General features: G+C 50.9%; 1 protein-coding gene across 1 annotated transcript in view; it reads right to left on the reverse strand.

Annotated features, from left to right (window-relative positions):
- Positions 1–26,066, reverse strand: part of Fstl4 (follistatin like 4) — a 313,915-nt gene that overhangs the window by 16,997 nt on the left and 270,852 nt on the right. The window contains exons 7-8 of the mRNA XM_069994009.1: positions 17,352–17,518; positions 7,022–7,142 (exon numbers count right to left, since the gene is read on the reverse strand). Coding sequence (XP_069850110.1) covers positions 7,022–7,142; positions 17,352–17,518 — 288 coding nt within the window. The remainder of the gene's footprint in view (positions 1–7,021; positions 7,143–17,351; positions 17,519–26,066) is intronic.

Consider the following 26,066-nt stretch of genomic DNA (forward strand, 5'->3'; position numbering starts at 1 on the left):
TAAGAATCAGTATATTTTCAATGGCATCAAGGGCTTGCATTTATTTGTTTTAGCAAAGATACTGAATTAAGAAGAAAAAAAATTTTTTTAAAGTTAAAGTGCAGCCGGGCATCGGTGGCTCACGCCTGTCATCCTAGCTACTCAGGAGGCTGAGATCTGAGGATCACGGTTCAAAGTCAGCCCGGCAGGGAAGTCCATGAGACTCTTATCTCCCATAAACCACCAGAAAACTGGAAGTGGCGCTGTGGCTCAAGTGGTAGAGCACGAGCCTTGAGCTGAAGAGCTGAGGGACAGCGCCCAGGCCCAGAGTTCAAGCCCCACGACCAAACAACAACAACAAGAACAACAACAAGAAGTTAAAGTGCTACTAACCCTTTCCCCCGAAAAGAAAACCCCAACAAACCACTCTAGTTTTATAGGAGGGTTGCTTTGCATATTTAAGGCCTGAAAAATTCTTAGACTAGCAAAGGCATTCTAAATTTGATCATGAAGCTAGTGTAACTGTGAATCTGGAGACCGAAGCCTGACAGGGTTATGAATCTGTTTTACTTGGACCTACGTACAACCCAAACCGAAGTATCCCATTAACAATGAAAATCCAAGCCGGTATTTAAAGAATACTGGGACAGTATAATATGTTTCAATGACTATTAGGAAATTTATTATTGATTACACCTAAAGCCAAAGACAGTGGAAAAGAAAAGCAATTTGCTTTTGAAAGAACCTCCAAAAGAAACCTTTAGTCCATATTTCCGGGGAGGAAACAAACAAACAAACGACATTCAATAAAACAGAATATTTTCTTCTTACAATGAAGACTATCTCTATAAAAAGGAAGAAAGAAGCACTACCGTTTTTAGAATAGTGAACCATTAAATTAGTAAAAAAAAGAGAAAGCAAAGGTGATATGTTGGGTGTTATCAAAGAAGGCACAAACACTAAAGAAATTGAGGAAAGCCGGGCACTGGTGGCTCATGCCTGTAATCCTAGCTACTCAGGAGGCTGAGATCTGAGGAACACGGTTCAAAGCCAGCCGCTGCAGGAAAGTCTATTAAGACTCTTATCTCCAATAAACCACCAGAAAAACCGGAAGTGGTGCTATGGCTCAAGCAGTAGTACTAGCCTTGAGCTGAAGAGCTGAGGGACAGCGCCCAGGCCCAGAGTTCAAACCCCAGGACCAACAAAAAAAAAAAAAAAAAAAAAAAAAGGAAATTGAGGAGGATGATATTTTTGCTGGATATCAACCAGGTGACAAACCAACAAAAAATATGGTAAGGATGAATAATTGAGTTCAGTAAATTAGTCAATACCACAACATATATTGCTTACTCATATATATATATAATTGCTTACTCATAGATCAGTGATAGCCAGACAGACAGACAGAATAGATCTCTGTAAACTACACAACTTCACAGACAAGCTGGTACTAATGTCTCAGCCCTGTAATTTAGCTCTTCAGGAGGATGAGATCTGAGCAAGCCCGGGTAGGAAAGTCTGAGACTCTTATCTATAACTAACTAGCAAAAAGCTGGAAGGGGAGCTGTGGCTCAAATGGTAGAGTGCTAGGCCTGAGTGGACAAAAGCTCAGGGCCAGTGCCCAGGCCCTGAGTTCAAGCCCCAGTACAGACACAAAAAAGCAAAACAAAATAAAACCAACCTCATGGACTGTGTAAGAAAGTCCGGCCTAATTGAAGATGTTGGGCAGGAAGGCTTACTGTCGTTAGGAAACCTGATCTGACAAATTGAGCCATGCATTTAATCTAAATTCCTATGGAAGCCAATCAGCTGGGCTTGACAAAATGATTTATCTAGGAAGAAACATTTGTTTTGTTGGTGAGCACAGCTGAGCGATCTTTGAAAAATGATAGTGATGCTTGTCGTTTTGTGAAATCAGATATTAGGAAGTATTACCACACCAAGTGGAAGGGCGGGGGCGCCATTTTCTGAGTCTGGCACCACACTGATGAATTTGATTGATTTAACAAAGTTCTGCTGATTCGGTATTGCACAGCCAGCATTCAGGAAATGCCCTCCAACTGTTGGGAACGGCTCACACAGCAATGAATAAGAGCTTTTTTTTTTTTTTTTTTTTGTCAGTCATTGGGGCCTGAACTCTGGGCCTGTGCGCTGTCCCTCATCTCTTCAGCTCAAGGCTAGCACTCTACCACTTGAGCCACAGCACCACTTGCGGCTTTTTCTTTCTGTGGTGCTGAGGAATCGAACCCAGGGCCTCATGCATGCAAGGCAAGCACTCTACCACTGAGCCACCTTCCCTGAATAAGAGCTTTTGTCTTAGCTGGGTGCTAGAGGCTCAGACTTGTAATCCTAGCTACTCGGGAGGCTGAGATCTGAGGATGGAGGTTCGAAGCTAGCATGGTTAGGAAAGCCGGAAATGGAGCCCATAGGATGCCAGTCTTTTTTTTTTTTTTGTCGGTCGTGGGGCTTGAACTCTGGGCCTGGGCGCTGTCCCTCAGCTCTTCAGCTCAAGGCGAGCGCTCTACCACTTGAGCTACAGCGCCACTTCCGGTTTTCTGGTGGTTTATTGGAGATAGGAGTCTCGCGGTCTTTCCTGCCCGGGCTGGCTTTGAACCGCAATCCTCAGATCTCAGCCTCCTGAGTAGCTAGGATTACAGGCGTGAGCCACCAGCGCCCGGCTGGGATGCCAGTCTTGAGTGAAAAAGTTCAAGGATAGTGCCCAGGCCCTGAGTTTCAAGCCCTGGTACTGGCATGCACATGCATAGCCTTAGTCCCTTCCCACATGGAGTTTTCTGTACAAAGGAAGAGGTTTACTCCAGAGGGAACATGGGATCGTGATTCCATGACTCATAACTGCGGGGCAGACTCTGGTCTCCCCCCTCACACAGGGGGACTTAACTACCCAACACCTGTGGTGCTAGTCCATTTATTAGTTCAGGGCTGGTCCAGGAACTGAGAACTTAAACCCATGGTACTGGCCTCCTCTGTAGGATGGCCAGCAAGATGCATAGGCAGGCCTTGACCTCCGAGAGAAGTATGTAGACCCAGGAAGTTTTCATACCTGATCAGTACCTAAGGCACCTGTGTGTGGGTGTCCATTAAACTATGTTGATGCTGGGTGCTAGCAGACACACCTGTAATCCTAGCTACCCAGGAGGCTCAGATTAGAGAACTGCATTTCGAAGCCAGGCTGAGCAGGAATGTCCATGAGACTCTTAACTCCAATTAAACACCAAAAAGCCAGAAGAGGTGCTGTGGCTTCAGTGGTAGAGTGCTAGCCTTGAGCAAAAAAGCTCAGGGACAGTGCCCAGGCTCTGAGGTCAAGCCCCAGGACTGGCATACACACAAATAAACCAAAACAACAACAACAAAAAAAACCCAAACAGAACAATAAACCAACGCTGCTTGGAGAATTTGTATCTACCTAACAGGTTCTGGGTGAGACACTGAGTCAGCCCCGCCTTGGAAGCACTTTCAGACCAATTCATGACAATATTCTAGAACAAAAAGAAACCTGACTGAGAAGCAAAGGTGTAGAATGAATCACCCAATTAAAAACACATGACTAAGTCAGGCACTGGTGGCTCACACATGTAATCCCAGTTACTCAGGAGGCTGAGATCTGAGGATTATGGTTCAAAGCCAGCCTGGGCAGGAAAGTCTGCGTGACTCTTATCTCCAATTAAGTACCAAAAAGTCAGAAGAGGAGCTGGGGCTGAATTAGTAGAGGGCTAGCCTTAAGAGGAAGAAAAGCCCAGGGATAGTGCCTAGACCCTGGGTTCAAGCCCCAGGACCGGTGCTGAAACTCATGTTCTAGCATCAACCAAAGCTGCACGGCGAGACCCTGCGTCTCCCACAGCCTTTTGGGGGTGACCCCTTTCTCTTCCTCCTCATGTAAAATGGCCACTCCTTTTGCCCCTTCCCCCCTCCACTAGGGGCCCACTCGTCTCCTTGCAAACACCGTGCAGTGTAAGCTCCCCTTCCAGCCAGCTCCCACCCTACCCGCCAGTCCGTGGGAACTGTTCTTCAGGTCACGGCAACCTTCCCGTGTGCTCACTCCTGACTCAGTGGCCAGCTCTGGGGCTCCATCTTCACGGCCCTATCTAGCTGAGCCCTTGTTCCTCGAAATTATTATCTTCACCTGGCCCCACCCCCTCATTTCCTGCTACTCTGTGGCTCCTCCCTCTTCCATTGGCTACTGTGTGCGCACACGCGCGCGCACGCGGGCGTGCTCATCCATACACTGCATCAGGAATGTGGATTCGCAGGGCCAGGAAGCTAAAATGACCCTCTGTGAACCTCCTATTTCACCTGAGTGGCTGGTGTCAACAGAAAAGGAAATGGCAGCCAGGTGCCGGTGGCTCACACCTATAATCCTAGCTAGTCAGGAGGCTGAGATCTGAGGATCATGATTCAAAGTCAGCCCAGGCAGGGAAGTCCATGAGCCTCTTACCTCCAATGAACCACCAGAAAATCGGAAGTGGCATTGTGGCTCAAAGTGGTAGAGTGCTAGCTTTGACAGAAAAAGCTCAGGGACAGCGCTCAGGCCCCAAGTTCAAGCCCCATGACCACCATCACCACCAACAAACATTTTTTTTAGTGGCTTTGCAAGGAATCTATCTTGTGTGGAATTGATCACTTGTTAAAGCAACAAACAAACAAAACCTAACAATATACAATGACATGTACCTTCCATACCTCAGCCCGCTTTCTGCAGGATGCTGAGTGGCAGACCTGTGCCTCTGTCCTGCTCTCGTTCAGGCCATAGGACGGCCCACTGCCTCCCAGCCAGGCCAGGTGCTGAGTGCCCCATGCTTCCTCCCACTCCATTATCAGTCCTTTGGCTGGAGAAGAAATCCTAAAGTGTCAGCAATTGGGGAATGGATCTCAAGTGGCCTCTCTGGGTTTGAGTGGATGGCTTGCGTCTTTGTTTGGACTCCCAGAGCTCAGAGCAGCCTTTTCAACTGAGACCAGGCAATAATAGCTAGGCTGGAGTAAGGGGAGGGGGGGTGTTGGGAGAGGAGGAAAAGGCTAAAGAAGGTCCACACAGAACATTCCAGAATCAGGTGAGTGGTCCAGCGCACGTACACACACACACACACACACACACACACACACACACACACACACACACACACACACACACACACACACACACACACACACACACACACACACACACACACACACACACACACACACACACACACACACACACACACACACACACACACACACACACACACACACACACTTTGTTCCTGCCTGGGTTTGAGGGCTTCACCCCTATCAGGATCTTTTGTCTTAGAATATTCTAGGTCCCTTGAGGCGCAAGGGCCCTTCTTTCCAGCCCTGTGGACTTGCCACTTCATTTATCAAGGAGTGTCCTCCACGCACAGACCTCTCTCGCGGTCACTCGCGAGAGCTGCAGGTGTCTGGGTGGGTGCCTCCCCACTCCCTCCTCACAGTTGCTTTGGACAAAATAAAGGGAGGAGCCCGGTGAGAGCCCGTGGCTCACACTTGTCATCCTAGCTACTCCGGAGGCGGAGATCTGCGGATCTCAGGTTCAAAGCCAGCCCCAGCCCTGTGAGACTCTGATCGCCAATGAACCAGCAAAAAGCTGGATATGGAGGTGTGGCTTCAGGGGTAGAGCATCTGTCTTGAGTGGGAGCCCCCGAGTTCAGGCCTCAGTTACTGACGCCAAAGAGATAAAGAGAGCTGTACGCTCGCTAGCCCCCGAAGGCCAGCGCAGGCTGGCTCTCAGCAGGGGTAACGACGAGGAATTCCCCGTTAGTTCACACGCAATCCATCAGGCCAGCAAGCACAACCACGAAACCCCAAAGGTTACAATTAGGTCTCAATGGAAATAATGAAAAAGATACAGCGTGGGCATGCACAAAGATAAAAATCCTGAAAACATCCTGCAGGGTTAACAGAAGCAAGTGGCGCCCAACCTGTTGTCATGGAGAATCTATAGGTCAGTGTTGGTCACAACTGGTAGAATCTGGGGCGGCCAGGTTGATGGCTGATAGTGTGGGCATTGGTTCTACAACAACCAGTAGTGTGAGGCCCAGACAAGTGACTTTCCTTAGAAACCCACTCATACGCCCGGCACTAGCGGCTCACGCCTGTAGTTTTAGGCTGAGATCTGAGGATCACGGTTCAAAGCCAGCCTGGGCAGGAAAGTCCATGTGCTTCTTATTTCCAATTAACCACCAGAAAACCAGAAGTGTCGCTGTGGCTCAAGTGGTAGAGCGCTTGCTTTGAGCTGAAGAGCCGAGGGACAGCGCCCAGACCCAGAGTTCAAGACCCACAAGCAACAAAAAGAAAAAAAAAAAAGAATAAGAGAAAGAAACCCACCCATAGAATAGGCTAGAACATCCCTTCCCAGAGGGTTCCTATGCAGCGTTTAGCACAGGGATGGGCCAAATACATGCTTGGAAAACACAGGCTTCTGGGAGGGGGATCCAGAGGGAGTGGGGTTCATTCTCCCCCTCCCCCCGGCCTCCAGGAGTGCTGACAGCACAGAGAAACGGTCCAGACCTGCCCAGCCTGAGACGGGGCTGTTAGGAGGCAGGAACGAGCCCCGTGTGGCGGATGTAATTCCTTCCAGTTGCACAGATGAAATGGCGGCCCGCTGTATGGAAAGGTAGCAGATTGCAGACAGAGTCTACGCTGGCTGGATCCAGAGACCCTGAGCTGACCCGGGGCAGCGCCCCACTTCCTGTCACCTGTGGGCCCCAAGCTTTGGCTGCTGGGACCTCAGCTGTCCCATCCCCCAACTTTGGGCTCACTTCATCTGAGGTGGGGGGTAGTGGAGGGGGGCGGCCAGGCCTAGCTCTTTTTCCCCACCATTCCCATTTTATTCCTTGCACTAGATGGGCCGGTTAGTTAGAGAGTTAGACAGTTAGATAGGGGATAGACAGACAGTTCTTTAACACAACACAATATGGAGGGGGGAGGGGGAGGGGGCATTGTTTCACCCAGTGTATTTTTTTGGGGGGGGATTGAGGGGACAACATGCACGGAGCCATTTACTAACCATTCACCTGCAGGACGTGGGTCTGGAACAGTTGCTCGTGGCCCGCGGCGTGGCAGGTGTAATTGCCCATGTGGACGGTGGTCACTTTGGTGATGTACAGGGAGTCATCTTCTCCAAAGTCCTGGGTGGGCACAGATGACAAGTGAGATCGGTCTCTAGACTCTAGGCTAGTTTGCTAGGAGAACAGAAATTCTATGGGAGGGAGGGAAGGGAGGGAGGGGGAGGGGAAGGAACAAGTGGAGGGGAAGAGGAGAGGGAGGGGGAGAAGGAGGGGTGGGGGAGGGAGGGGGAGAAACCCTTTCTGCCTGTCGCCGTGGTTGGAAGAGCTGTGGGCAGAGGAACACCGACCCGCCTTCTGGGGTGCGGATTCTGCCAGTGTAGACCTTGTACATCCATTTATACCTGACTGTCCGGGTGTCTCTTCCTTGGCATGGGGCTAACGCACCTCTGCCACCCAGTTCCACGGCTTTTGAGCCATTTCTGGATTTGAAGTGGTTCAATGGAGAAAAGAGTCTCATGGTCTTTTGTGCCCAGGCTGGCTTCAAACTGTGATCCTCAGATCCCAGCCTCCTGAGTAGCTAGGGCCACAGGCGTGAGCCACCAGCGCTGGCAGCTCCTCCAGCTTTCACCAATGGTGTTCACGTGCCACTGGCCAGCACCGTCCTCTCTGCAGGTATAAACTGGATTGCAGAGGGAGGGCTTCATTTGGTTCAGGAGTCTCGCAAACTTTCTTAAGGGGCCAGAGGTGAAATCTTTTGGTCTGTGGGCCTTGGAGTTTGCGAGCTGTGTGTGGTCTCTGTAGCCTCAAGGGATGAAATATCACTGGGCCAGTGCACAGGGCAAGCGCGGGCAGGGGGCTGGGGCTGTGTTAGCGCCCCCTGTTGAGCCTGGGTAGGAAACATTTCCCAGATCAGCTGTGTTCTTGCTTGCAGAACTATACACAAGGCTAGTTTCCTCTAGGCATGCTGGGACTGGAACTGCCTGGTAAACCATGGGGGGAATCCCTCCTCAGGTTTGGCGTTAGCTACCCAACATCTCTGAGGTTGTGCCGCTCAGAGCTAGTGGGGAGAGACAAGGCACTGGTTCTTGGGTGAGAGAGGGGCTGTGTGTTGCTGGCCTATGAGGAGAGATGGGGGAGCCTAGCAGCTGGCTCCCCCCTTTTTTTTAGTCGGTCGTGGGTCTTGAACTCTGGGCCTGGGCGCTGTCCCTCAGCTCTTCAGCTCAAGGCTAGTGCTCTACCACTTGAGCCACAGCGCCACTTCTGGTTTTTCTGGAGATAAGAGGCTCACAGACTTTCCTGCCTGGGCTGGCTTTGAACCATGATCCTCAGATCCCAACCTCCTGAGTAGCGAGGATTATAGGCGTGAGCCACGGGTGCCCAGCTCTGAGTCCCTTTAAAGATGCTTTTTGGACGCCCCCATGGAGGGGGCTGGAGAGAAGCCTGGAGGAGGGCAGGGGCAGGAAGGCTGAGCCTAGACGCAGCCTGCCTTCAGCAGCAGAAAAAAACTAACGTCCCACTGTGTTCCCGGCGGAGCAGCGTATCGGTGCTGGCTGTGGAACATCGCTCTGCTTCACAGAGCCCCATTCTTCCCATTCTGGGAAAGCCTCCGCCATAAACATAACACAGCCGATAGCCAATTTGTCCTGTGTCATCACAGAGCCGTAAAGGGGTCCTGCCCGGGTTGCTTGTGGGGACGGCTTCCTTCTCGTCTCCGCTGTCTCCTGGGCCAAAATCTAAGTCTTGAGGAAAAGATGTTTTGCCTGGAGTTTCAGTGGTGGAATAACACGTGTGTGTGTGTGTGTGTGTGTGTGTGTGTGTGTGTGTGTGTGTGTGTATGTGTGTGTGTGTGTGTGTGTGCGCACTTGGACTTGAACTCAGGACCTAGGTACTGTCCCTGAGCTTTTCTGCTCAAGGCTCTAAGAGTGTCCTGGATGTTCCTGCCTGGGCTGGCTTTGAACTGTGATCCTCTGATCTCAGCCTCCTGAGTAGCCAGGATTACAGGTGTGAGTACCGGCACCTGGTGATGGTAGATAGCCTAAGAGGAGGCCAGCCAGCTGGGTGCAGCCTCTTCTTGGGAGAAACACGGGGGGCTTGGAACTCTTCCAGGCCTCATGTGGTCAGAGCCAGGGCAGAGCTGCTGGCAGGGGACAGGTGCCAGATGAATGCCATTTCCCCTACAGCCTTCCTGAGCCTCACACCTCCAGCCTCTCTTCCTGCAAAGGCCCTCGACTCCAGCCCTGGGCTCTTGTGACCACTTTGATGAGGCTGCTGATCATGTGTGCGGCATTTTCGAAGCTGAGAGGGTCCCTAGGTGAGGTCTGAATTTCCACAGATCACCCTGAGGGTGATGCCTACTTCGTGCCATCCAGTCTCCAGGAAGGCACCGTGTGCCCCTAACTCCGCACAGAGTTGGGCCTTCATGCATGTGGGCTCCACATGTGTGGATTCGACCAGTGAAAATTATTCAGAAAAAGATGGTGGGCAGACTTGTTTTTCTCCAGTCCATGTTCCCTAAAGAGTACAATGTCAGCCGGCCGCTGGTGGCTCACGCCTGTCATCCTAGCTACTCAGGAGGCTGAGATCTGAGGATCATGGTTTCCAAGCCAGTCGGGGCAGGAAAGTCCATGAGACTCTTATCTCCAATAAACCACCAGAAATCCGGAAGTGGCGCCGTGGCTTAAGTGATAGAGCGCTCGCCTTGAGCTGAAGAGCTGAGGGACAGCGCGCAGGCCCAGAGTTCAAGCCCCACCACTGACCGAAAAATAAAAAAGATAAAAAAGAGTACAATGTAACAACAGCTGTATTCTCAGTGTGTTAGGAGGTAGAAGCCCCATAGAGATGATCCTGGTGTACAGGAGAATGCGCTGGCCAAGGTGACTCTGTTTTATACATAGGAGTTGAACATACGCAGATTTTAGTGTCTACTGGGGTCTTAGAACGGATCCCCGTAGATGGCTGCCCATCGCTTTATTTGATCCCCTGAAACTCCCAAACCATGAAGCAAAGCAGAAGCTTGGCCTCATGGGGTGCATCATCCGAATCAGATTTCTCTGGCCATCTCCTCTGTGGCCATCCTAGCTCAGACACCTTCTTCTCATCAATGGGGACCACAGACACCGCCCGCCCCCCACTTCTGCTCCTCTGAAATCTCTTCTCAATGTAGCATACCCAAAATGGATCTTTTCCACATCGCACACTTCCTGACCCCACCGCGTGTCTCCTCCCCCACACCTGCTCCCACGTCTGCTCCCGCACTTCCTCACTCACACCTGCTCCTGCTCAGGTCAAGAGGCTGCAGGTCAGGCTCAGTCTCTTCAGGGCCCTCTTCTGCTTGCTGTTGCTCTAGTGGGCCGACACATGCTCCCTTCTCTGGAACTTTCTACTTGCTGTCTCCCACTCTGTCTGAAGGCTGTCATCTGCCTGTCTCCATCTCCTCCAGGGGTGCTCCAATCTCTGCTCTCCTCTGAGTCCTTTCTCCTAGCTACGATTATAGACGTGAGCCACCCGCATGCCTGGCTGAGTTGGTCTGCCGCTCACTGCTGTGGGTTCACCCATGGGCCTTAGTGGCCCTGACTAGGCTAGCTTTGGGGGAGAAATGGGTGCTCCTGGGCTCTGTGACCATTGCTGTGTCTGAAGGATCTAGCAAAGTGCAGGCACACAGTGGGCCTTCAATAAATACTGATTGGACATCAGGTAGAGAGTTGGGCTCTCTCTCTCTCTCTCTCTCTCTCTCTCTCTCTCTGGTAGGCTAGTGCTCTACCACTTGAGCTACAACTCTTATTTCCAGCTTTTTCTTTTCGCTGGTTACTTAGAGATGAATCTCACGGACATTCCTGCCTGCGCTGGCTTCGAACCACGATCCTCCCATCTAAGCCTCCTGAGCAGGTAGGCAGGGGCCACCAGTGCCCAGCCGAATTGGTTTGACAACTGGGGTGCGCTCACGTCCTCTTCCCTTTCCTTCCCCCGCAAACACTGCCCAGTCCCATGGTATCAAGGCTAGGCAGCTGGTGGGAAAAGCAGGGGACTGGTCTTCAGTCTTGTCCCCATTTTCACACCCTGACTCTTTTGTGTCCTGAGCTCTCGGGGGACTTAATTCTCCTCGGGACCCTTCAGGCCATGGCACCTGGGATGAACTGAGGAGTAGGCTCAGCTCAGGGGTGGCAGCCTCCGCCTCCACTGGTGACTACCACAGCACTGAACGCCTTGCCAGACGGTGGCCTCAGCTCGGGGGAGGGGGAGAACCTGCTTCGGTCATAAATAAAAGAACTGTCTCTAAGCTAAAACAATAGGCATCGTATAATTATAGAACAAAGTGCACACTGTTTTCTGAATATGAATACTGGCTACAGCAATCAAATTTACCTCATTGGATGTTGGGGGATTGCTTTTAAAAATTGATTTATAAGGAGCTACATAAAACGAAACCTGTAATCCGTCCTCTTCCGAATGTTCTTCGCGATGTGTCTGAATACTGCTATCAATGCTTGATTGCGTCTCTGTAATTGTCTTTTTATGGATAGCTTTTTTTTTTTTTTTTTTTTGCTTTTTGCTCTGATGCATAGAAATGTATTAACAAAATCAAGGTTCCTCCCAGAAATAAACAGATGCCAGATTAGACCATTCTTTCTCTCGGTGTGTGCATCCATTTTAGGGAAAGAGACATTATTTAAAGATTTCTTTTTTTTTTAAAGGCTATTTTCTAAGTATTTGCCCTTATTAAGGGAAGCAATTAAATGGGATGTAAGCAATAGTTTAGTATTGAGCATTAGGCAATCGTGAAGCAGAGAGGAGGTGGGGGAGGCTGTCAGAGCGCCCTGTGTGTGAGTCAGTAATAAATAATAGGAACATGAGCCATCTGTGCTGAGTATTAGCGGCTCAGCATTCAGCACCGGGCCTGCCGGGTGGTTTCAAGTTTAGGTTCAGTAAGATTTATTCAGAGCCTTTTTTAGGGGGCACCCCTAGGCTCTTTGGGGGAAGAGAGTGTAAGGAGAGCACCCCCCCCATCACTAAATTCTAGCCCTTTCTGGAGGGATCTCTACCTGGAAATGGACATTAGATACAAGTCAGGCCCTGAGACCAGTACTGTGACCTTGAGGAAGCCACCCAAACAGCCAAGGTCAGAGGAGAGACTTGGAGGCAGAGTCCGTGCCCGAGTCCCATGGTCTGGCATAGCGTGGACCTGGGCTCCCGGTTCTCAAGTGTATGAATTCATCATGCAAAGCGCCAAAGAGACTAGTGCTGGTGGCTCATGCCTGTAATCCTAGCTACTCCGAAGGCTGAGATCCGAGGATGGTGGTTCAAAGCTAGCTGGGGTTTATCTCCAGTTAGCCACCAGAAAACTGGAAGTGGCACTATGGCTCAAAGTGGTGGAGCGCTGGCCTTGAGGAAAAAGGGTTCAGGGACAGTGCCCAGGCCCCAAGTTCAAGCCCCATAAGCACCACCAACAAAAGGCTCCAAAGACCTGTATGTTTAGATGTCTCTGGGGTCTTCAATGCCAACGAGAGAGAATTGGCCATGGTCTTTAAGTGTTTCAAGTTATGCTGTTTTCTAAGATTTTAAAATAAAATGTACCCAGGCGTTTAATGAGGTGATTCGAATGCGGGACCAGAGACCCACAGTCGGTCATGTTGCCACTCGCCACTAATCAAACACCTCTCATCTTTTTTTTTTTTTTCTCTATTTTTTTCCAGTGGATTCATGACTGGTTCATATAAAGACAATAAAAATTACATGACTCATGAGCTCCTAAATCATTTTCTTTTGGTCTTTTTTCTTCTTTTTAAAACACAATTCACTTCTAAAGAAGCACTTGAAGGTAGCCTATGCTTCATTAGAATTCCTTATTTCCTGTTTTCTGTGTTTTAGGTATGGGGGTGGGGCGGGAAGCGAACCTGTTAACTAACACACCCTTCAAACAGAAACCAAAGATACTTTCTTCTATAGGTTTTGTGTTTCTGTTTTTTTTTTTTTTTTAATCACTGTATCCTGCCTGCTGACTTTTGAAATCCCAAATAGTGAGCTTTAGTGGGGGGGACACCCCAAAATAAAACCACAACAAAAAATACAGCAGCTCTTTCAAGTTATTTGAAATATAATGAGTCTTTTTTTTAAATGAAGACTACAATTAAGAAGATCTTGGCCACGAAATTTTTTTTTTTTTTTTTTTTTTGCCCAGTACTGGGGTTTGAACTCAGGACCTGGGTACTGTCCCTTAGCTTTTTTACTCAAGGCTAATGCTCTACCACTTGAGCCACAGCTCCATTCTCAGCTTGTGGCGGCTAATTAGAGAGGGGAGTCTCATGAACACTCCTGCTCAGGCTGGCTTTGAACTTGTGACCTTCTGGTCTTAGCCTCCTGAACAAGCTGGGATTACAGGCGTGAGCTACAGGTGATGGGCTGAGGAAGACTCTTGAAGTGAAGGGCCATGGACATGGTTGAAGCATGGAGGGGAGGATAGAGTCCTTGGGTTTGTGCCTGAATACGGGTCCCTGGGACTTAGTGAACTAATCCTAGGCGGATTCCCTGTGTTTTACCATCTGGCCAGGCAGGCATAAGACCAGGTGAATCATGAGTGCGTCTGACGGGATGTGAGCAGCTCCTTTCTTGCCGCAGGGCTGGAAGGGTACATTTGCTTTCTGATCAAATATTATTCTGAGGCTTAAGGCATCTTTGATGTTTGCAAGTCAGAAAAGTTTAATTACATGTGTCATTAGGATGGCATTCTGTAATAGCTCTGTGACTGAATTCATTAACAGAATTCTTAACAGATCAGACAAGACAAATTAATATTTTGTTGCCCATGAATGCGTCTCATTAAGAGAGCAGTGAAAAAGTGATTAATATTTTGTTGGCAATCAAGATGTCTCAGACATCTGACAAAGAAAAGAGACCTACACCTCTTTGTGCTTTCTTAATCTCCTGCTTTGGGTTTCGAAAGCTGGTCTGATTGCCTGGCGTGTAGGTAGATTTGGGTACCAGGAGCTAATTACAAAGCTGGTGATTGTGTTTCTTTTCTTTTTTTTTTTTTTTGGTCAGTCGTGGAGCCTGAACTCTGGGCCTGGGCGCTGTCCCTCAGCTCTTCAGCTCAAGGCTAGCGCTCTACCACTTGAGCCACAGCACCACTTCCGGCTTTTTTCTTTTTGCTTATGTGGTGCTGAGGAATGGAACCCAGGGCCTCAGGCATGCAAGGCAAGCGCTCTACCACTGAGCCACCTTCCCAGCCCTGAGGTAATTGTATTTTTTGCTTGACGAATGACAGGTGAGATGATGCTATGATGCCACAAGGCTGAGGGACTCTGGGAATCTCATGAACCCCAAAATCTTTGCCCCACCAGGGTTGCTCTCTTTTGCTGAGCTGTTTTTCCCCTGACCAATTCTTTCTTAAAAAAAAAAAAAATTTGCTCCTGGCTGTCTCTAGGACCAGGCTGCTGCCTGCTGGGGACTTAGGCTAGGAGGTGTTAGAATGTACAGCAGAAACAACTATTGTATTGATAATGATGATGATGATGATGATGATGACAGAGATTAATAAAAGTGACAATAATTGCCCTTTATAGAATATTATGTACTAAGGACTTTATGGGTATCATCTTAATCCTCACTATAATGCTAAAAGGCAATAACTGTCATCTATTCTCATTTCACAGATAAGGAAACTGAAGTTTAGGGATGTCAAGGGCCCTTTCCAAAGTTACCCAATTAGTTAGTGGCTGAGCGCTACACTTGAACTCAGGCCCCTTTGGCCCCAGAGTCTGCCCTTCATTAGCAGGCTATGCTGCACCTCCCTGGGGCAGGAAGAGGCGTGTATTTTGTGTGTGTGTGTGTGTGTGTGTGTGTGTGTGTGTGTGTGTACACGCGCGCGTGCCAGTACTAGGGCTTGAACTGAGGGCTTGGGTGCTGTCCCTTAGCTTTTTCTTTTGCTCAAGGTTGGTATCCACCACTTGAGCCACAGCTCCACTTCCTGCTTTGTGGTGGCTAATTAGAGATAGAAGAGTCGTATGGTTATTTTCCTGCTTGGGCTGGCTTTGAACCTCAATCCTTAGATCTCAGCCTCCTGACTAGCTAGGATTACAGGTGGGAGTCACTGATGCCTGGCAGCATGCAAGGACCTTGGTTGTGTGTGTGTGGAGGGGTGCCACCCCTCACCTGGGGGTTTCTGAGAAGCATTAGCCAAGCCTGTTTGCAGGCTACAACTCATCCACAAGCAGTGAGTGTTTCCTGGAAGGTAATGAGGGGCCATTCATCTCTGGTTGCACCCACAATTATCCAAATTGCTAACCTTATTGTGCAGAGCGGAAATGCAATTGAGCTGGTGCTGGAGGCATGTTTGAGGGAGGGGGAATAAAACCACTCCAAGTAATTTAATTAACTGATGGGCAAGTACATTAAGAGGAGTTTTGCCTCTGCCTTTATTTTGGATGTGATTAAAAATAGAGTGCCAAATAATGCACATGGGTACTCAGAAATAGATGTCCCTGTCCTAGTACCGAGTCCAGCACTGCAGGACAAATGCTTTCAAAAGCTGACACCCCCTTCCCTCCTCACCCTCCCCGGCTCCATTACAAATAGGACACTGATTTCTTGCTAAGGCCTCTAAGCTCTGGGCATCCCAAGCTTACAAGATGAAAGACTCTGATTGTTCAGCATCTGTTTATCAAATGCCCACCAGGGCTGTGCTATACCAACATTCAGAGAGGCACAGACTAGGATACTAGCTGTCCATACTCTGAGAGGGGAGAGTTCAGAGCCCAGCCTGAACAGCTCTGCCCAGTGTGGGACCCTCCAGAACCACCCTCTTGCTATCTGATTCCCAGTGATGTCCCAGGGTGCAGCCGAAGGGGCCTAGTGAGTCTCTGAGGGCTCATGAAGATGCTAATGAAACCATGGACCTCTCTTCCCGTGAAACACTCTTGGCACTGAAAGGATCGTCAAGGTCATGGTGTAGCCGTTTGAGCCTGGCGGGAACCAATGCTGTCTCTACTGTTTGCCTACGCCTGAATGGCCCTAGTGATGGGGGGCTCACTGCCGCCTGTGGGGGCTGACTTGGGTGTGGGGCAGGTTTGGGGGCTGCAATGGCGGTCTCTCCAAGGAACTCAAATTTATCTCCTTTAGGGAGCTGTCCTATTCATGAAGCCACACAGTCAGTTCCTCCTGCCCCAGTCCATCCATTTCCCCTCCCCCTCCCACCACTGCATTCTCCTTACAGATGTTCAAGAATGACCCACTCATCCTGAGGTCCTCCCTGGATGCAAGCAAGCCACTGTGTACCAGGTGTATTGTCATGGAGACAGGGCAGCCCCCCCTCCCCCCTGTCTGCCTGAAAATCAGGTTCCTGTTTTGGTTTTTAGCCTAAGACTCACTACATGGGTGATGTCACTGTCTTCTCCCATCAACTGGGCTGCCATGTTAAACCCTGTGCCAAAGCGGGACCAATAAATACATGGGACTGATTAGATCTCTTCATTAAGGCCAATAGAAGCGATGTTGTTTTTCATAGAGATGAATTCATGCAGGGTCAACAGGTTGAAGAATGACTTGCCATCAAAAAGCTGATATGGGTGAGGCTGGGGACCCCCCTCAACCCAGCTGTACCTCATGGCAGAAAATCACCCCCTGCTGGCCCTATCAGGCTGTGTGAGCTCATTGGCTCTTCTGTAGGTTTTCCTGCTGTTTTCCCTCCATCTCCTCTCCTGCCAAAGTTCACCTCTGCTCTCATGGGGCTGTCCTTCTCCACCCCGGGGACCCCCCTACCCCCCCCGTCCCCATCTGCTGTTCAGTTTGCCCACCTCCCACCCAGATGTAGGGCCTAAAGCCCTCCCCACCATGTTTCCCTAAGCCAGCTGTTCTCCCCGATTTGACTCTGACAGTGTGAGTCATTTCTCCCCACAGCACACTCTCCAGGCCTTTGCTAATGCCCCCCCCCCAAGTTAGGGGTCACCTGCCCTGCCAGCAAGGCTCCCAGGCTGATGGCTGCCACCCAGTCCTTTCTTTTCTTTTCGCCAGTCATAGGGCTTGAACTCTGGGCCTGGGCGCTGTCCCTGAGCTCTTTAGCTCCAGGTTAGCACTCTACCATTTGAGCCACGGCGCCACTTCCGGTTTGCTGATGATTAATTGGAAATAAGTCTCATGGACTTTCCTGCCTGGGCTGGCTTTGAACCGTGATCCTCAGCTCTCAGCCTCCTGTGTAGCTAGGATGACGGGCGTGAGCCACCAGCAACCCGGCCCTCGGTCCTTTCTTCTACACGGGCCCGGAAAGCATGTCAGGGGTGGGAGGGGATACACTGCGCGGTCACACGGCGTCCCCCACAGAGGAAGGGCCAGGCGACTTACATTGATGTCTTCCAGTTCCAGGAAGTTCAAGGTGAGTCCGTTGCGCTTCCAGATGATTGGGGGCCTCAGGTCTCCGTGGATAGTGCAGGTGAGCACGGTGCTCAGCCCCACAGTCACTGTGGTCACGCGGACCCTGTCCTCTGGGGCCAGGCTGAGCTGGACCACCTCTGCAAGAAGGAAAGGAGTGGCCAGTCAGGTGCAGGCCCCGGGCTGAGACTTAACAGCCACAGCTCATGTTTGCTGGTGGTTTACTGGAGGTAAGAGTCTTATGGACTTTCCTCCTGGGCTGGCTTTGAACTGGGATCCTCAGATCTCAGCCTCCTGAGTAGCTAGGATGACAGGCGTGAGCCACCAGTTCCTGGCCTGAAATTGTTTATAATGTGCCATCTACACACACACACACACACACAGATGGGTACTTTTTGGGGGGGGGTGGGGGATGGGCCATCACTTATATCTCATGTCCAAAAGGCTCTGATGTGAGCCCGAGCCAGGCCAGGCACACAGCTAACATGGAGGGGAATCAGCTAAAGTCTTGGGTGTGAATACTGGCTGGAAGGACCAGAGGGCCAGCATGCAGAGACACCAGGGAGCCCTCTGTGAGGTACACCGCTCACAGCTATCCCCCCCCCGACCCCCCGGCCCCCGCTAGCCTAATGAAGTTGGAGCCCTGCTAAGTTCGGTCAAGGTCTGCTGGTGAGCCGACAGGAGTCTCGTCCGGCTGGGGCTACTTAAAGGTTGCACTGTCTGAAGTCTGGGGAATGAACTGGCTGACCTTTGAAGGTTTTGTTTCTGTCTGAAGATTCCCTGAACTCAGATTGGGCGGGGGTGGAGGGTTGGGGGGGGGGTGGTTCTGTTTTGTTACCACACACTGTGGCCTTTGCGGATTTTTTTTTTTTTTTGAAGGGCTGCTGCAGGCTGGCCAAATTAAGAATCCCTGTCATTATACACTTGATTCCTGGCATGCACACCGGAGCCATTCTTTAGGCAAATGAGGAGGGTCTAAAATATCACTCTGCCATCACAGGCCTTCCACAGTTCTCAGTCATCAAGCCCTGGCTGCTCAAATGCAAAACGAGATTAGGGTTGTGTGTGTATGTGGGGGGGAGAGGGGTGGTTACAGCCCACACTGATGGTCTGGGTCACTTTTGCTCATGCCCCCCAAATCTGCCCACTGAAGCAACTTGGGGCAGCAGGCACAGGTGGCAGGGGCTGAGGTGACAGGCTGGTTTTGGGGGGGCCCCAAGCCTATTCTGGGATGCAGGGTTGCCCTGGGAGGGGGGTGGTCCTGTCCGGTGTGTCCTCCAAACCCTTTGGGACAAAGCTCACAGCTGGGATGGATGCTCCAGGTGGAACATCTGGACCAGTGGTGGGGGGGAGGGGGGGAGAGGGAGGCAGAGGCAGAAGAGCAGCAGGTGAAGCAGATGGGGACTTGAAAGCAGATGCTTTTTAAATTTTGTTTTTTTTTGTAGGTGGTGGGGCTTGATCTGGTCCTGGGCGCTGTCCCTTGGCTCTTCAGCTCAAGGCAAGCGCTCTACCACTTGAGCCACAGCACCACTTCTGGTTTTCTGGTGGTTCACTGGTGATAAGAGTCTCACAGACTTTCCTGCCCGGGCTGGCTTTGAACCATGATCCTCAGATCTCAGCCTCCTGAGTAGCTAGGATGACAGGTGTGAGCCACCTGGCAAAGCAGATGCTTTTGAGGTCAAGTTCAAAGCAACAATGCCCCTTCTCATCCACCACACACTGGACCCATGGAAAGGAGCAAGATCTACCTGAGGTTCCCCCATCAGCGCCTGTGGGATGGATGGATGAACAATGGAGAAAGTGGAAATAGAAAGAGCCAAGAGGCCAGTGCGGGGAGGGGTGATCACACCCAGGGGAGAGAAACGAATGTGACTCCTGGTAAAGGAGCCGGCACCGGGACAGGGAAAGGAATGGAGGGATGGGCACCGTCAAGTGATGGACGCCAACGCAAGGGGCACGGCATTTCACAAGCATTCAAGGGATCCGTTTCAAGTTCTCTCTTAAATCGCGCACTGATTGCTGCCCCTTTCCCAGTGAGTGAGCCGGGAGGCTTATTGCTCAGGGCACTGACTCTCTGTGGCCACCCTGAAGCTTTGGAGATCCAGAGGCAGGGAGGGAGATGGTGAATTCACTCACGCTGACCCCTTAGTGCCCTCTAGTGGACAGAGGTCATCTTCCTCCTCAGATGACCACTGCCCTCTGGAAGCAGAAAGGGAAGGATGGAAGACGCCTTGTCCCCCAGGGGGTTGTGAGAATAAGACAATACATGTGCGGGATGGGGAACCACGAAATGCCGAAGGATACTGCGCCCTCCCCCGCAGCCCGCCCCTCCCACTGTGGCCAGAGGCTGCCTCTGTGTCGCTGTACTGGAGGGTTTCTGTTAGATGTTAGCTCAGGGCTCTGGATGACACAGCCTTAGACCTCTAGGGGGTGCTCATGGCTCTGAAGGAGGAAATCCAGTTGGGGTAAGAAGCTATCATGCTGACTCCAGGTGTGGAGCTCAGACCAACAGCGCTCCAAGCGCTTGGTGGTTCTGTGGCCTGGAGGTCCCAGTGGGGGGCAGCAGAGTGTGGCCACCTGCTTCTATGCTCACTCAGAAGTCAGCCTGAAAGGCAGAGGGGGGTGGGGTGGGGGCGGGGTGGAAGATCAATGCGTGGAGGAGTGATTTTCTTACGCAGACCACTCTTTATGTGGACTGTTCCAAGTGTCAAGACCGAGCCTGCTGTGGAATCTGCCTGCCGTCTTAGCTATTCAGGAGGCTGAGATCAGGAGGGTCGTGATGCAAGGCCGGCCCAGGCAATAGTTATGAGACACCCCCGGCCCCATCTCAATAGCAAATCAGGCCCAATTTTTTTCTTCTGGTGCTATAATCCTGTTATTTCAGCTGTGGCAGGAAATATAAATAGAAAGATTGAGGTGAAGGCCAGCCTGGAGGGAAAAAGAGACCCTATCTCAAAAACAAGCAGAGTAAAAAAAAGTAAAAGGAGAGGTCCTGCCGGGTGAGCAAGAGTCTGAATTCAAACCCCTGTTCAGCCACCCTTCCCTACCCACTGAAAGACACTGTCAGCTTGCCTTGGAAGGGGCAGGGAGGGTTTGCTGGACCCGAGCTCTGTTTCTCAGGGCTGGTTCTCTAGCCACCTGCATCCTTGTCCAGAGAATGGCCACTCAGAGTCTTGCCCCTTGTCTGGGGAGCTCCAGACTCTCGTGGGTGGGTGAAGCCTGAGAACCTGGGCTGGCTGGAGGTGAGTGGTGTAGGTAGGGGATGGGAGATGCGCGAGGGTGGCGGATGGGGTTTTTCCGGCACTGCAGACACGGGGCCCTCGCGTAGATCACAGCCTCAGTGTGAAATATCAGACCTCTTCTCAAAGTCATATACACGAAGCAGCTCTATTCTATTTGTTTGATGTCAGTAATGGGGCTTGGGATCAGTGCTTCTTTGTTCTCACTTGGCTTTTCCTTTTGCTCAAGGCTGGTGTTCTACCACTTGAGCCACACCTCCGCTTGTGGCTTTTGGCTGGTCAAGAGATAAAAGTCTCATGGACTTTCCTGCCTGGGCTAGCTTTGAACCTTGGTCCTCAGATCTCAGCCTCCTGAGTGGCTAGGATTACAGGCGTGAGCCACCAGCACCCATCTGTGAAGCAACTTTAGAAGGAAGTCGGAAAGAACCTAAAACATGGAGCAAAAAATAAACCCGACAAACCAAGCAACCTATAAGCTTTCAGGCGACAGCTGGAAGCCTGCGTGTCCCTTGAGCCAGGGTGGCTGGCGCAGCAGCACGGGGCACCCTTCTTGGTTGAATTCCCCCATCATTTGTATGTATGGAGACGTACAACTTTGTGCAAGGAAAACTCAAGCTGACATTAGGATGCGTGCCTTACTGACAGAGCCATCGTAATTCTGCTCCTGTCAGCTACACAAATATTAACCAAACAGCAAATATTTGGATCATTTAAAGTTTAATTAAATGAATGTTTTATTGGATTTAATCCGTGTCAATATTCCCCAGCCCCTTTTAAAATTCAGAAGAGATTTATGAGCTACTGAACCCTTGCTTCGTGCCCTCATTCCATTAGTTACAGTTCAACAAAGGCTTTCCCAGCAGGCCTGGCTCCCTTGCTAAGTGGCAAGGGGGAGGCTAACTGGCCTCTGAGAGTTGACCTCCAGGGAGGGCCATAAATGAAATGGCATCAGGGGCTGAGTAGCCTTGGGCGGGCCGTCCTCAATTCATTAATTAAGTTAGTGCTGGACCTGGGGCTGGAATTCTGGGCCTGGGCGCTGTCCCTGAGCTTCATTTGTTCCAGGCTAGCACTCTACTGTTGGAGCCACAACCCCACGTCCGGCTTTGTCTGAGCGGGTTTTTGGAGATAAGAGTCTCATGGACTTTCTTCTCCCAGGTTGGCTTTGAACTGCCATCCTCAGATCTCAGCCTCCTGAACAGCTAGGATTACAAGCGTGGGGCACTGGGCTACCCTTAAGTTTTAACATCAGACAATACTCAGACAGAAACTAGAGAGAAGACATGGCAAGACTGTCCTGGGAAATCTGTCCAGGACCTCGTCAGGCTTAAGTAATGAAAGCTCTCAGAAATGCTTGACTGGCTTCGGGAAGAAAGAGGGTGGTCTTAGCTCCCACAGGGGTAGGAGGAGTGGGGGGGATAGCTGATGAGGATGTGGGATCCAAGGATGTGGGATCCAAATCTCTCCTGAGTACCCTGGAAAACAGCACTGGGAACCTGGCCTGGCCAGATGTAGCTCCAGTGTTGGATCAGTGTGGGTAGGTGCAGTATTCGATTCATCAGGCCTGGGCTGGGTAGCTAGGCCAAGAGCCTTCATGTGTGCTAGGCAAGTACTCTACCACTAAGCCACATTCCCAGCCTAGGCTCCTGGCTTTCTACCTGCACACTTGAAGGCTGGAGAGATGGGCGGCCACGAGGGGGCCGGGGGGGGTGGGCAGGAGGGGGCACCAGGCAGAAGGCCATACAACATTGGCTGCTGGAGAGCTGGGCTCTCCCTCCTCCCTTTCCTTGCAGGCACTATTTCTTACTCCGAACTTGAGCCTGACGGGGCGCTCGTACGCCCATCGGCACCCGCTCTGAGAAGAGACTCAGATGGCTTCGTAGCCAGAGTAATTAAATTTCTCCAACTCTTGTCGAGCTGGTATTGAGTTTTCTTGTGGCAGAGATGTGCTAATGGAACACATTTCTACCTAGCTATCTGCTATTTTTCAAATGATGCTCTTTGGTATAAAGACTCCGTCAAAAGCTCAAACACCCTGCTTGTGTGTCAAGATTTTTTTCTTTTTGACAGAGTCTTGAAGAACAAACCAAGACTCAGGGGGAGAAGGTGTGGGGAGACCCACGTCAGGGGTTCAAACACAGGTCTGTGCGTCTACAGACTCCTCACACGCTCTTCTGCCAAAGCGGACCTTTCCCATGACCTGAGAGTCACCCAGGAGATGAGATGTTTAAGTGCAAACTCTGTTGATCTGTGAGGGGTGTGCAAGGGGCTAAGAGTGAGCTTGTCCAGTGTCTCCTGACCAAAACAAGGGACAGGCCCCAGCCCAGGACCTTGTGACTTCCATTGGGATTGAAAGCAGAGCTGGTCTGGGCTCTCCCTGGGGAACAGTGCTTGAAGTAGCAGTTGTTTGCTGGTGTGTGTGTGTGTGTGTGTGTGTGTGTGTGTGCGTGCGTGCGTGCGTGCGTGCGTGCATATGAGAGTACGTGTGTGCATGCGCACACATGTGCACACACATGCATCTACCATTTATAGGATTTGAACTCAGGATCTAGGGTGCTGTGTCTTAGGTTTTTTCTTCTGGCTTTTTGCTGGTTAACTGGAGATGAAGAGTCTTATGGGGGAGCTGGGAAGGTGGCTCAGTGGTAGAGTGCTTGCCTTGCATGCATGAGGCCCTGGGTTCAATTCCTCAGCACCATGTAGGCAGAAAAAGCTAGAAGTGGTGCTGTGGCTCAAGTGGTAGAGCGCTAGCCTTGAGCTGAAGAGCTATGGGATAGGGCCCAGGCCTAGAGTTCAGGCTCCACATTCAACAACAACAACAACAACAAAAGAGTCTCATGGACTCTCTTGCCTGGGCTGGCTTTGAACCGCGATCCTCAGATCTCAGCCTCCTGAGTAGCTAGGATGACAGGCGTGAGCCATCAGCGCCTGGCCAGGGCATGCTATCTTGACAACATGCTTTGAGTACCAGGATACAACCAGCCTGACTTGCTCCACAGCCACATGAAGGCGCTGGTACGCACGTCCAACTTCCCATTTCCTCAAGTACAAGCTGTTTCCATTTTCCTGCTGCTGTCAGAGTCCCTCTTGCTCGCCTCGTTTTGGAGATGAAAATAAACTTATTAGTTAATTACCTGCAGGTCTGTGGGTAATTTCCGTTTGCAGTTGACTTATTTGCTCGGTGTTACTTCAAGCTTTATTACAGCTTGGTTATGAAGTTGTGCTCTCTGGTGTAAACAAACATCTTTGTTCGCTGCGTGTAAATAAAGACCTGAGCTCTCTTTTTGCTCTCTCCCTTCCTCTTTCTCTTCTTCCCTTTCTTCATTCCTCTCCCCGTTTTTTTTTTTTTTTGCCTGTCCTGGGGCTTGAACTCAGGGCCTGGACACTGTCCCTGAACTTCTTTTGCTCAAGGTTAGCACTCTACCACTTGAGCCACAGCACCACTTCCAGCTTTTTCTGTGTGTATGTGGTACTGAGGACTCAAACCCAGGACTTCATGCATGCTAGGTAAGCACTCTACCACCGAGCCACATCCCCAGCCCCCCTTCCCTTTTATTTCCTTCTCTTCCTTTCTTTTCTCTCTTCTTCCTCTCTCTATCCTTCTCTCTCCCCCTCCCTCCATCCTTCCATCCCTCACTCCCTTCTTTCTTTCTTCCCTCTTTCTTCTTTCTTTCCTTCCTTTCCTCCCTCCCTGACTTCCCTTTTTCCTTCCTTCCTTTTCTTCCTTCCTTCCTTCCTTCCTCCCTCCCTCTTTTCTTTAACTTCCTTCCATCCTTTTTGTTTGTGTTGGTACTACAGCTTGAACTCATGGCCTGGGTGCTGTTCCTAAACTTTCTCTCAAGGTTGGCGCTCTACCACTTGAGCCACAACTCCACTTTTAGCTTTTTGGTGGCTAATTGGAGATGAGAGGTTCTCAGACGTTCCTGTCTGGGCTGGCTGAGTAGCCAGGATTACAGGCGTGAGCCGCCAGCCCTGGGCTTCCACCTCACGCTTTTGATCAGCGGTGTAGAACAGCGTCACTCCCTTGGTCTCCTGAGTGATCATTTCTGAGCTGTGGTATTCTTGTGACTAGGAGTCCTGGATGAAGAGGAGCGGCTGAGAAGCTAGGTAGGGAGCCCCCACATTCTGTTACCCCTCCTTCACCTCCAACCCCAGCAGGGCCACCATTCACATATGCAAAGGGAGAAGCCATTGGGTCATGGCAGAACATGAATAAATATAACTGGCTTTCTGTTTAATTATTCACCCTTCCGAGGCGCTGAGCGCGGGCCGTGGTTTGTAAACAGGCACCAGCAGCGCCCTTTTGAGAGCAGCTAACAATCATTTTCGATTCCAGTTCCCTGACCCAGGGCCTCTGGGCCCTTGGAGCTTCTGCTTGCTTCCTTCTTGCAAAGAAATCGGGCCCATGGCCTCAGTGGCTGTCTAGTCTGGCTCCTGAGAACCTAGGCTTTCCACCTGCTGGGAGGGACTGCTCCTCTGGGTGGGGTACCCTGGGGTGCTCTGACTTGGGTGACCCCCTTTTGAAAAGCTGTAGCTTTATTCCTGCAGTGAGGTTGGGTATGGCCCAGGAGGGCCTAGCTGTTGGGAGGGTCTGCTTTGGGCTTTGGTGGAGGGGTTTGGGGTGGAAGGGTGGGCCTGGGGTGAGGGTAAGCGGAGGTGGGTCGGGGTTCATTTTATGTGCAGCTGCCCCAATTTACACTTTAAAAACCCCCATTTTTGATATCACTAGGGTTTGAGCTCAGAGCCTCTCTTTTGCTAGGCAGGTGCTCTACACGTTGAGCCACACCCCTAGCCCTTTTTGCTTAATTAAAAAAAAATAGAATCTTATACATATTTGCCTGGCTGGCTCTCCACAATCCTTCTACAGCAGCCCTATGAGTAGCTGGGATTACAGGCAGGTACTACCACACCCGTGGGCCCGGGGTGTCCTCGGGTTCTTCTTTCTAGCCTAGAGTGCTCAGCATGCTGCCTTGGCACCTGGGGGTGGGAGTACCTGCAGCCCCTGCAGACACAGACCTGGGCATCATGTGCAGGTTTGAGCATCGGCTGGTTGAGGGGCTACGCGAGTCTTAAGACTCTCCACCCAGCCCAGGTGCCCTCGGATTTCATTAGCTAGATTTGTGTCTTGACTATAAAGCAAGAACTAAGGATCTGCCCTGCCTGGGGGCCTGGAGGCAGTGGTGTCCGGGTGGAAGAAGGGACAGTGGTGCATGGCTGTGTGGAGGGGACAGGTGGGCGCCGTGGGAGAGGCAGAGACTTGGCAGGTGGCTGGTGTGCAGATGCTGGGGGGAGGGGCCTCGCCGGTGCAGAGGGGCGGGCTGATCTGGGACATCCGGTGGCCTTGGAGCTCCGCTGATTGTTGGCTGAGCAGGGGAATTGAGGTACAGGCATCAGGGATGAATACTGGGTTTGGGAAGGGGTTGGTGCTGTTTGCTCAAAGACTGGAGGGAGAAAG

Source organism: Dipodomys merriami, unplaced genomic scaffold (genome assembly GCF_024711535.1).
Source record: "Dipodomys merriami isolate MVZ:Mamm:240054 unplaced genomic scaffold, mDipMer1.0.p SCAF_44, whole genome shotgun sequence".
Lineage (NCBI taxonomy): Eukaryota > Metazoa > Chordata > Mammalia > Rodentia > Heteromyidae > Dipodomys > Dipodomys merriami.